This window comes from Morone saxatilis, unplaced genomic scaffold (assembly GCF_004916995.1).
Source record: "Morone saxatilis isolate NCDOM2014 unplaced genomic scaffold, NCSU_SB_2.0 Contig5, whole genome shotgun sequence".
NCBI classification, from domain to species: domain Eukaryota; kingdom Metazoa; phylum Chordata; class Actinopteri; family Moronidae; genus Morone; species Morone saxatilis.
Window position 1 is genome coordinate 13,628,775 of NW_023340095.1, and position 12,290 is coordinate 13,641,064.

The 12,290-nt window shown below is 41.8% G+C and overlaps 2 protein-coding genes across 5 annotated transcripts in view; one reads left to right on the plus strand and one right to left on the minus strand.

Annotated features, from left to right (window-relative positions):
• dync1i2a (dynein, cytoplasmic 1, intermediate chain 2a) overlaps positions 1-4,095 on the plus strand; it is an 18,285-nt gene extending 14,190 nt beyond the window's left edge. For both annotated transcript variants that reach the window (XM_035677314.1, XM_035677313.1), the window contains 5 exons: positions 495-628; positions 1,671-1,815; positions 2,471-2,611; positions 2,742-2,867; positions 3,131-4,095. In XM_035677314.1, coding sequence (XP_035533207.1) covers positions 495-628; positions 1,671-1,815; positions 2,471-2,611; positions 2,742-2,867; positions 3,131-3,244 — 660 coding nt within the window. In that variant the 3' untranslated portion in view covers positions 3,245-4,095. The remainder of the gene's footprint in view (positions 1-494; positions 629-1,670; positions 1,816-2,470; positions 2,612-2,741; positions 2,868-3,130) is intronic.
• The window catches only part of LOC118339596 (calcium-binding mitochondrial carrier protein Aralar1-like), a 21,542-nt gene continuing 13,296 nt past the window's right edge, over positions 4,045-12,290 (minus strand). For all 3 annotated transcript variants that reach the window (XM_035677310.1, XM_035677312.1, XM_035677311.1), the window contains exons 11-18: positions 11,227-11,385; positions 10,194-10,246; positions 9,893-9,973; positions 7,311-7,451; positions 5,816-5,954; positions 5,346-5,504; positions 5,100-5,190; positions 4,045-4,654 (exon numbers count right to left, since the gene is read on the minus strand). In XM_035677310.1, the coding sequence (XP_035533203.1) occupies positions 4,447-4,654; positions 5,100-5,190; positions 5,346-5,504; positions 5,816-5,954; positions 7,311-7,451; positions 9,893-9,973; positions 10,194-10,246; positions 11,227-11,385 (1,031 nt within the window). In that variant the 3' untranslated portion in view covers positions 4,045-4,446. The remainder of the gene's footprint in view (positions 4,655-5,099; positions 5,191-5,345; positions 5,505-5,815; positions 5,955-7,310; positions 7,452-9,892; positions 9,974-10,193; positions 10,247-11,226; positions 11,386-12,290) is intronic.

The window sequence follows — 12,290 nt, forward strand, 5'->3', positions numbered from 1 at the left end:
GTGTGTGTGGGTGGTCAGAGGAGTATTTGTGAATAACATAAACATTTTAGGATTAAAGATTTAACCATAAAATGTAATTGCTATGTTAATAATTCATCACATTTTCAAGAGTGGAGGTTTTACATTTTGTGTCTCCTCACATTCCACACACTTCCTGTCCCTCCCATTCAAGCTAAATGTCAAACATTTTGGCCGGGCTCCCTCGTTTTAGCATTCCAGTTTGGTATTTCCCCCGGCTTTACCCTTATTTTTTCTTCAACTCATTTTTCACTTTCAAGGAAATTAACTTTGCTAGCTGTGTCATTTCATCTGGGCTGCCAAGACCTCAATGTCAAGCTTCAATTTTTTATAAAGTGCTAGTTGAATTTAGATTATACATTAATAAACTGTCAAGTGATTTTTATAGGTTATGCTTGGCTGGGTGTGTGTTAACATAAAGCCTGAGCAGGGAGCTTGTTAAGGATGTTGTTCCATGCCTGCCTCCCCCTCCACAGGACAGCATGGAGCTGGTGTTCAAGCAGTCCAAAGCTGTAGCTGTCACCTCCATGTCTTTCCCTCTCGGAGATGTCAACAATTTCGTGGTGGGAAGCGAGGACGGCTCTGTCTACATGTCGTGTCGTCATGGAAGGTGCGTTCATAAGCAACCGCTGGTCCCCGGCGTCCCTCCCGAGCACCGCCAGGAAACTGAGGCGGCTTGTTAGGCCCACCTAGAACCTAGTGTCAAATAAATATAGCCCACTCACTTCCCAGTGCAACACAAATCCAACACTTGATCTCCTGCTGTTTGAGGTTTCGCTCCTGCCCAGTCATCCTGTTTTTCTTTTCCGCTTGTCAGTTGTGTTTGTAAAGGTCGTTCAACATAAACAGGGCACACATGCAGGGGAAACAAATCATTCTTTCCCTGTCCGTTTCTTCTTTTTTTTTTCTTCTCTGTATGTTTCTCTGGGTGAGAGGGTTTGTTTACAGTCAGTCATCCCAGAGAGAATTAAAAGTTCATCCCACAATGTTCTCATTTAAGAGACCTGGGCTGCTCTCACAGTGCTCACAGCGGATGATTCCTCTGGTAGAGAAGCAAAGAAATGTGGCTTAAATCAGAGCTGCCAGTGAGTAGCGTGTTTCACTAAATGTCCTGCAGTATGCCCAGAGACCGCAGAGAGGGGATAGCTGCTAGGTTTTGCACAGCAGAAGCACCTCTGTAATTGGGGGAATAATTTTCCACCTCATTTACAATGGTATGATACTCTCATCGCAGTTAATAATGCATAAGCATCACTCACGCTGAGTATTTACCTCTCTACGTTAATTATCAGAGCCTCAGTTGGTTAACAGCTCTGCAACATGTGGTTGAGGGGTTGCAGGCACTTTTGCCACCCTGCCGGTAATCACATGATATAAGTAAATGATTAATGTGAATACATCCAGCAGTGGTCCATCTCCATGCCTGTTGCTTTCTTTCGTACTTAAGTAAGTAAGTAAATAATGTCCAAGTAATTTAAAAACACCAGTGATAAATGTTAATCCTATGCTCTGTTCCCATCATTAAACGTATAGAAATGTATATTCAAACATGATCACAACTGAAGGTCATTACTCCACACCTGCTGCTTTTGGAAATTACATTTGTCACGCTCAATTTAATCCGTCCCCCCCCCACTGTGTGTGCTCCACAGCAAAGCGGGCATCAGTGAGATGTTTGAGGGCCACCATGGGCCCATCACAGGGATCAACTGCCACACAGCTCCAGGGCCCCTGGACTTCTCCCACCTGTTCGTTACCTCCTCTTTTGACTGGACTGTCAAGCTGTGGAGCACCAAGGTAACAACCAAGAAAACCTTTATTTACGTGGTTGAAAAGACTCATCTGTGTTTAGGAAAAAGTTTCCTCACTCTGTGTTTGAGTGTTTTGTGTCTCTGTTGCCCTGTAGTTCAGGGTAATAACGTTTCTTTTAATGTTGATTCTGAAGTCACATAAAATGTTAGATTGAATTTGAAGCCAGACAACCAGAATAATCACAATACTGGACCCTGTACAGCCAAAAGACCTCATTTGTTGCCTCTAATTTAATGATAGTCTAAAGCCACGTAAAGCTCTCTGTGAGGCTGTAATGCTTGTTGTAAAGACTGTGAGATATTAGTATTGGCAGTGTGCACCCTCAGTGTTTGGGCAGTACATCACAGTATCACTATCGCACCTTAAATTGGAGGGAGAGGAGTAAGACAGAAATGAGGAGACAATTGCTGTCAGCCAATAAACATATCAAACACACACAGCTTGATTCATAGTACCTGCTGCTGTTTGCTGATCAGCTGATAGAGATTCATTGTCACACTTACTGCCTGCACTGTATTTAAACAGTTTGCATCTCCCACCTGCTAGAAGTTTACTCAGGACATTTTCATAAAGAGCAGGTCTAGACCGTACCGTACGTAAACTCTATAAATTAATTTAATTTTTTAAATTCTTTGTGCAGAACAACAAGCCACTATACTCATTTGAAGACAACTCGGATTACGTGTACGATGTCATGTGGTCTCCGACTCACCCCGCTGTGTTTGCTTGTGTGGACGGAGTGGGTCATCTCGACCTGTGGAACCTCAACAATGACACCGAGGTATTACATTCCTACTAACAACACACACGTCTCATCACATCTGTTTTAAAATCTGACATTTATCTACTTTTTTACTAGTGTAGAGGTTCCTGTTGTTCTAACTGGTATTTTAATGATGTTATTGTTTTAGGTTCCTACCGCCAGCATCACAGTAGAGGGTAACCCAGCCCTCAACAGGGTCAGATGGGCTCATTCTGGCAGAGAAATCGCTGTGGGAGACTCTGACGGACGAGTTTGTGTGTATGAAGTTGGAGAGGTGAGCAGGCGTGACTCAGCTTTTAACCATTACATTTTTTCCAATTTTTTTAAGCATAATCACTCAGTCATGTTGTTGCAGGGATGATTCAGCCTCTTACCTGCTTTAATTTGTACTGCAGTGATTAACTGAGATTTTTTGAAGAGTGTCTTGTGGATTTGACTCAAACTATTTTCTTATGTTTTGAGTAATATGCGTGTACGCCAATTAACTGTGTTTGAAGTTTTTGAGTCATGTCTCTGTTGTCCACCCCCCACCACCAGCAAATTGCGGTACCACGGAACGACGAGTGGACCCGTTTCGTTCGCACGCTGGCAGAGATCAACGAGAACAGAGATGATGCAGAGGAACTGGCAGCTCAGCGCCTGGCTGCCTGATCTACTCGCCATGGACGCGATGCTTAAGGGACCAGTGGTGTGCTTGTTGATATCAGTTTTGATGGAAGGAAAAGATTCAATGACAACATGAATGGAGGAAAAAGATGACGTTTTGATCAGAAAGAAATGCGGATATCTTTTGATTTCTTTACACCTTCTTATTTGGACTCTGCCTTCTCAGTTAGCTGGACCGTCACCAGTCTTCCTTGGACTAACACGAGCCGACAGGGCTATCAACCTCAGACACTAACACGAAGCCATATTCACAAACACAAACCAGTCGCCCTTTCTTCAACCGGTTGCCTTAAACTTTAATTTTACTCTTGATTGTAGAACCCTACCTGTCTTTATTTTGGGCGTTTAAGTGAACACAAGCCTTAATTATGAGTTAAGTTTTTGAACTGTAACAGGTGCTCCACTCCACATATTCATGAAAAACTCCACCAAAGTTGTAGTAAAGCAATCACATCTGTAAACACCCAGGAATGTAAACTTCTTATAACTGTAGCCATGTTGTCATCTCTGTCCTTTTGACGTAATAACCTAAATATTCACTTGTTTGTAAAATACTAAAATCCAAATGTCTTTCTACTTCTATATTCTATAATGCACCACTTTTCTCTTAATCAGTGCAGCTGGTTAGACCTGAGATAGTTGGAATATCCTCATTGCCTAAGAAGATGATCATGTATGCTGTAACTGCTCAGTGATTTCTCAGAGATCTGTAATGTATTGTTTTCCTGAAGAATCTCAAAGCCTGGTGTCAAAACTGAGAATGTACTTTTCACACAGTAGAAACAAACAGTTTGAATGATTTATTTCAATAAAATACAATAAATACATTTAAATTATTTCCCAAGTCCCTGATCATGATTTCAAAATGTATCACTTTTGAAAACATCTGTACATCCTCGTGTCTCTGAAACTGAACTGACACATGCACACCAAAGCTACCGCACACCAGAAAACGCAGTTACAATCATTCATAGTGCCATAATGTCCCTCTGTGGAGAAGTACAATATGTACAGTAAAGTTGTGCAAGCTATGCAAAGAAAACGCAATAAAGCCACCCTCATGCAGCATTCAAAGTAAGACAACCGCTCAAATGCATTTAATCGAAACGTGGTTCAATAAAACCATTTTGGAGGAAACGTGATGACTGGAGGAGCATGCAGCCCTCGCGGTCATGACGGGTGGCGGTTTATGAAGCCTGAGGTTCCGCTTTGGACTCTGCTGGTTTGATTGTCACCTCTCCAGAAGGCTTAAACTTGGGCAGGTGCAGACCAAACTTTCTCTCCACGCCAGCAAACGTTGCAGCAGCGAGATGGTAGCCGCCTACATGGTCTGCAGTCACAGAAGGAAGGTCCTGGATCGTGGGTTTGGGGGTGGGCACGGAGCCAGTAGGACGACTGAGGAGAGAGTCAGATTAGGACAGGTGACAGTGACAAGAGATACGTAACGTAAAATTTTCTTCAATCACTGAACTCAACCTGCCTTTATTTGGGACAGGCGCCTATATGGCACAAAACCCTGGGATGGGAAATACTATCAAATTGTTAATTTAAAGCAGTATGAATATTACTTGTATAAAAACATGCTATAGAATCAATTACGAATCATTCATTTGATTGAATTGTGGAGAATCTAAGAATCTACACTACATCTAAGCAGCAAGGGGGTGATCTTGAGGTTTATACATCCAAAGAAATCACAAAAAATCGGACCCTACGTCAAGTTGAGACCTGTGTTTATTTCTCAGAACGTGTACCTTGTAAAGAGGTCCTGTGTCTAATTGGGACTCTGCCTTTAACTGAAGTTTTACGGTACTTGTGCAAACGGGGTTAAGGTACTTACTGTCCTCCAAAGTCAACGTAGAGCCATCTCTGCAACAGTTCGTAGGTCACCAGGGTTACACCAAACTGCGGTGAAGATCTGAAGACGCGAGCTAATGGAAGATAGTTTGAAAATTACAATGTGGGATTTAATATTTCTGCGGTGCCTTTCTAGACAATTACAGCCACCACAGTGAGCCCCACTTCCCAGTCATGAAACCACTCATAGTTGTTTCTGTTCAGAGTGTGTATGTATGTGTGCATTTACCTCCTGTGCCCTTCCAAAATGCCTTGAAACCTTCCTCCTTGAGGATCTTTCTGAAGCAGTCGATGACTCCGCTGTATGTTGTCTGGCCTGCTCGGGCCGCCACCTGGAGCCTGGTCTTGATGACATCAGCAGGGGTCACCAGCGAAGCCGCCGGTACACCTTAGGAGACGTTTCACAACAGACATAATGAAGCGCTTTCACTATGCACAGATGGTGTCAAACTCCGACAAACCTGCTGCAGCATCACGCAGGGCTTGAAATAGGTATAGCTGTATAGTTTGATATCACAAAAGCTCTGTGTATATACAGCCAGGCCATTGTGGGATTCAATGGACGGAGAGAGCACAAACAGGGTGGAAACCAAAATGCTATTTCTTGGAGCAGAAAAATGCGACACATCCCTCAATTAAAAACCCAACGTGCTGCTGTTTGGATGTCCGCAGACCCTGAGCTTCCCAGATGTTTGTTACCTGCAATAGCTCCAGCAGTGAGCAGCTGCAGCGGCCCCAGGCTTCCGTCGTCATCTGCCATTTTCTTCTTGGTGTGGGCATAAACAGGGAAGTAGATGGCGGAGAAGGGGATGTCACGCAGGAAGCAAGCTTTGGCTCCCTAAAAGGAAAAACAAAAAAGATACATTTAAATGTGTATATATATACATCATGACCGCAGTCAGTCATGGGCAGAGGCAGTGGTTGAGGAGGTTTGTCTAGGGGATTAAGTGGAGCTGTCTTATTCAACCTACAGGGGGGCTTTAGTGTTGATGATGGAGCCAAAGAGCCCCAGGCTGCACTGGGCCTCCAGAGAGAAATCCATCACGCACACACACACACACCACAACACATAGAGCATGCATGGACCCTGTGTGTTGACTCTTCTGCCAAGAGGAAGTCATTTTTTTTTTACTTTTTTATTTTATTTAACAAGCCACACACTGTCTGCTACTCATTAAAATATGGAGTATGAACACATGACTCAAGCTGCAAGTAAACCCACAAGGATCTGGAAAGGAGCAGTAGCAAAGCATAATCCTTCACTAATTTGCTGTTGGTTGTTGGCCGCAGCTCCTTTCACATGTTTAACACAGTTATAGAAAATTGCAAACAGTCAGCAAAAGGACTGTTTGATCTTCAGGTTTCTGATGCTGATCTCCATTATGTCTGAGTACACATACAAATGTTTGTTCAAATACAGTAGTATTTCATCTGTGCATCATTACAGGGGAAAAAATCGATTCATATGTTAATATACAGTAGTGGAAAGTAAAGTACATTTACTCAAGTACTTCCTTTTACTTTACTCAACTCTTTTATTTCACTATGTAAATATTAGAGTAAATATTATATTTATTGTATTTATCAGTTACAGTGGTTAGTTATTTAGAAGATTTTGATTTTGTAAACAAATATGATTATTTAAAATATATGCTAAAAGTAATTCCACATGAATGAACCATTAATAACAATCCAATAAAAAATGTATAATTATATCACACACTCTAAAAGGGGCCACTCTGCAAAATGAGTACTTTTACTTTTATACATAATCTGATAATACATAGCATATTTGAAGGTATTATTTTGCATGGAGGATTTTAACTTGTAACTAAGTGCTGTTGAATAGCTGAAATGATTAGTTGATTAATCACTTAGTTGCAGATTGTTGTTCAACTATTTTTAAAAACTAATAATTGTTTAAGTAATTCCACCATTTGGTGTTTCTTTTGTCAAAGTAAACTGAATCTCTTTAGGTTTTGGACCATTGATCGGACAAAAAACATCTGAAGGCATCACTTTTCTTCCACTAAACTTCTTCCATTGTTAATACACTGAAGTTAACCATAGATAAACTTCCCATGTGGTTATTATTGTATCTCAGGAACATAAAAGCACCTTTCACTGCCCTTGTATGACAGTCAACAGAGGTTGATGCTGCAGACGTCACGGTGCTGCTGAGGTGCTGACCTACCTTGTAGAGGCCAAAGAAGCCCAGGTCTCTCACAACATTCAGGGCACTGACCCTGGGGCCTGTGGTGATCTCTCCAGCCACCTGCAGACGGATCTTAACGATCTCCAGAGGATTGGTGAAAATCACCTGGGAGCCTCCAGCCTGAAAGGATGCAACAGCAAAAAGAAACAGCAAGACAAGAGGTTTTATGCACATTCTGAGATTGTTACACATCTGAGGGGTGAACTGTGGGTGAAGATTTAATGATGTGTAAGCATTTCTCCCTAGTGCGAGTTTTCAAATTATCTCAGCAAACTTCAACACAAAAGACACTTTTTCCCCTCAATCTAGTAACAGAATGGCCTTGACAGGAGGAGGAAAAAGCAGGCATTGATAGAACAACAACTGGGGTCAGAATAGAGCAGACGTAGGGTGAGTAGAAGTCCCGGCTCATGGTTGAGAGGCTCTGACCCTGGCACCGGCCCTCTGCCCCCTCGCCTCCCCTGAGGCACCTCCTGTGGCAGGGTGAGCGGCCCAGCCTGGCCTCGCTCCTGCACACTTCCCCAATTCACCCCCATTCCCAGGGGAGAGCGCTGAATCACCCGGTCTGGGCAAGCAATGCCCTAAAGGCACAGCACCCTCTGACTCAGGCACATTTATCACCCTCCCCAAATCTAATCAGGCCCCAGGATGGCTGCTGGTGACATTCAGGGCAGGGGTCTTATCTGTAAACATCCGAGCAAAGGTCTAAAAAAAGCTCAGGCACATTCAGTCATTTTCAAAGCGGAGGGGGAATATCCGCTGCTCTGAAGATTGATGCATTCGTCCCGTCTCTTTTATCTTCTTCAGTTCTCTCCCCTGATGAGAGCGATAATTTAACAGGCCGTCAGATTAACCAAACTTTCAACTTTCAGAAAATAACACCAGGACGTCGTCTAATTCATAGAAATGAATACAAATCTCTATAAATGGGACGTATCCTCATCAGTTAACATGGTGTATATTGGAAACATCCTCGTTGTCCTGCGAGGGGACCTGCACTGTGACCACGCCTCGGGTATGTGCCGCGTTGTCAAACTCAATCACGCAGAGCTTCATCCAGGACCCTCCAGGGCCTCTTCCTACAATTACACCCTGACAGGGGTCACGACCCTGCAGACCCCGCTCCTCTGTGAGCAACCTGCGGGCTCTGCTGCATGGTCTGCCTGTTTCAGAGTGAAGGAATTACATCTTTAATCTGGCGTCACTCTCAAAAGATGTTATATTGTTGCAATTTGGCCAGAATTTTTAAAAAAAACTGTCCAATTTAGAGGATTCAGGGACTTTTTTACTCAGAGAACTGATGTAGGACGCCAAAAGATTAGCTCACACAAGAAGTTTAATAATTCTAATCTCTCACACAAACTAAATAAATGACTTATTACTGGTGAATGTTTTAACTGAGGGGCACATTTTTTTATTGTTCTGGGGATCAAAATGAGTAATTCTTAACCTACAGAACTCAAACTAAAGAGGGATCAATCATGTAGTCATGAATCATCTGGTGCTTTAATGTGTTAGTTTGTGTCCTGTATTATTCTGCGTGTATTTCTTGTTAAATTCTGTGTTTTTAATGTACATACTTACTGTTGACTTTGTGTTTTGTACCATCTCTTGTGTATTTGTGGTGTTTTATGTATTTTAAAGGCCCAACTAGGGAGGGGAATAGCAAATTAGCTTAGGCTATAAATGTGATGCGTGGCATTTGTTCATGCTACACACACTTGTTCCTATATAAATAAAGAATTAGAACAAACAAAAAGTAGTAAAAATCCCCCATAATTAACAATTCACAAAGCTTAAAATACTGGTTATTCATGCTCCATGTTATGATGCTACAATCCAAAAGGAAATACTATATAGAATAACTATCCAACAGTATGAAATAGTGAAAACCTCGACCGACTACAGCAATAAAATGCTACATACACATTAATGCATCAGTAACAATGATCCAGTATAAAATATAATAGTATAGCACTCACAATTACTTTTGTTTTTGATACTTTAAGTACATTTTGCTGCTTAGTACTTGGTGACAATTCAGGGCATTTATATGTAATGGAATATTTTTATATTGCAGTATTATTACATTTACTTACATAAAAGATCAGAATATTTCACCGCTGGATACTTTCATTAGATTTTGCCTGTTATCTATCTTAAACTATCTTAAACCTTTATATCATAATATTCAACATCCAAACAGCGGTGTGAGTATGTGTGTGTATGTTGCTTTATATTTAAAATGCTTTCATGTGGTATGATTTCTCTTGTACTTACTGATCAACTCAAATATTTATCCATTTGATAAGTGAACAAGATGGATTTTTATTAAAAACCTGTAGTAGGCATGTGTGTATTTTAGTAAGCTAGCGCATTAGAAGCCAAACATGGCCTCATAAGTATTTAAATATAATGTAAGTCAGACAGAACCTCATTTGCAATATTTACCCACATTAATTACTTTAAATGTATATTTTGCTTATGTTACATGTGTTCCTTTACTTGGTTTTGAGTTTATCTACAGACTGAATTTAAAAGATCTCTAAAGCAATGCTTACACATCCACCAGCGAGAATCTCTGCAGCCAGAGGGATGGTATCATCTTGTGTGGTGAACTTGTCTCTGACAAAATCATTCACCTGGAAAAAAAAAAAATAAGGGAAGAAGACATGAAGAAAAAAGGCAGATGAGACACAATCCCAATCTTGATGGCAGGGCATTAATGTTAACTTGTGGTTGCAGTCACATCTTGATTGCAAAGAATGCGTTTCTTCTACGCTCTGTGCATGTTTTTCATTCACAGTGAATCATTCAGAGCAACTTTCTGAACACTCTGAGCTACACAGTGGAATGACTTGCCGTGAGTTTGATAGCTTTCTCCGGGGCAACGCCAATGAGCTGCGGGAGGAGACCTGCAAAATATTATTCATAGATACCATTAGAATACCTGACAGAGAGAGAGACAGAGTCTGGCTGGAAATGAATGCACATTTTTTATCTTTGCTGAATGAATACATCCACTGACAGCTAGAACAATGTAAGCTGCAGGGTTCTTGTGTGCGTAAAACAAACCCATAAATATTTACAGATGTGGCTGATACATCTGATGCACCAAAACACAAAGGTCCCATTGAAATGGAACAAAAGTCCAAAAATATGACACTGCTGGTGCGTATGGGATCAGCATTGTTGAGGCCTGATCCCACTGATGGTGGGGAACAGAGAGAGCTGTGTGGTCATGGACAAGATCAGGAGGGAGGGGGGGGTGGGGGCTGGGTGCTACGGTGGCGATAACTGCCATACTGTTTCACCGCCTGTCCTTCATCAAGCCAGATAAACTTCTGAAGGAGCTGCTGAGTGACTGCTGCTGGTATGCGGCCAGAAAACAGCCGAGCGTGTCTGTCTCTGAGTCAATCACCCTCTTATCATGTGCAAGAGAGGAGGAAGGAAGGCAGAGGGAGGCAGATCAGAGCAACAAAGAGCTGCAGTGGTGGAAGTAGCAGTAGATGGCAGTCTTGACTTCCTTCATATGAACAGCCCGAGGGTAGAAGTGTTGTATATCACAAGCCTTCAGCACCATTATCGCCATCCGCGCAGAGGCAGATCAGACACTGCTACTACATGAACACTGCTGGTCATTTTCCTCGGGGAGCTCTCTCCCAGGTATTGAGATAATGAAAACGTGACCCCTGGGTGTTGCTTTATTCACTGCTGAACAGGGAGGGCAAAGGTTTCTGGTATCAATTAGCAAACCATGCTGCTGATATTAGCACACTGACAAATCCTCCTGATGCTTTCCCATCAGATGGTTTTGCAGCAAGACCCACATGGCCGCCTGCACACAGATTTCAGGTCCTTTTTTTTACGCGCTATAAAAACTGTGAAGGATTACCTCTGTAGAATCCGAAGAAGCCCTCGTAGCGGAGCACTTTCTTCGCGCAGTCGAAGCTGTTCTTGTACATCAGTTCTCCTACAAAGGAGCCCGTGGAGCGCTGGTTCTGCATGCGCGTCTTCACCAGGTCGATGGGGTACACAGCCGTGGCACCGGTGGCTACAAAACACACACATTTGTGACGGGTTGAAATCTTTGTTCTGTTTGGGGTTTTTTTTTCAAATTATGAAAAAGACATTTATTAGCTTGTATGGGTTTTCTTAGACACATATGTAAAACTTTGAGGCTGCAACTACAAATTCTTTCCATTATTGATTCATTGTTTTGTCTATAAAATGTCAGTATTACAATTTTACAGAGCCTGAGCTGTTTAAATTCCTTGTTTTGTTCGACCAAGAGTCCAAAACATGAAGATAATCAATTTACTATCATGTATGTCAAAGAAAAGCAGCAAATCTTCACATACCAGATGCGGAAACTAATGAGTGTTTTGCCTTTTTACTTTAAAATCAATTAATTGTCAAAAAAGTACATTTTTAAATCAACTTCTTAATTTTCTAGTGATCAACTAATCAATGAACTAATTGTTTCAGCTCTAAAGTATAACGTTAGAGCTCTCGGACAGTCCTCTTGGTGTATTTAAACCATACTGTCAACTTAATTAGTTAGTGTCTTACATAATTGAGTTGCACCATAAGAATTATGCAGATATCTTTGAGGGGTGTTTAATGATCACTTCGGAATAAAAACAGCTGTGTTTGTGTATAAACTAATAAAAAAAAACTGTTATTAAGCTCAGAGTAGGAAGTCTGGAAACTGTTTGGGGAGGCGACACTGTAGCAAAGTTGCACTAAACTCAGCTTTACTTGCCATGTCTTGTCTGTCACCCACGGTTGCTGTAGCGACTGCAAACTGCTCGGTCAGCACAGAGGCCGGGTGAGAAACAGCTCATTATCGCCACAAAAAGACACGGCATGTTTCACCATATTGTGATATACATCTCTTTTTGACCCCTGCCTGAATTGGGCTGTTTGTGGAGAGCACGCACACAACACACACACACA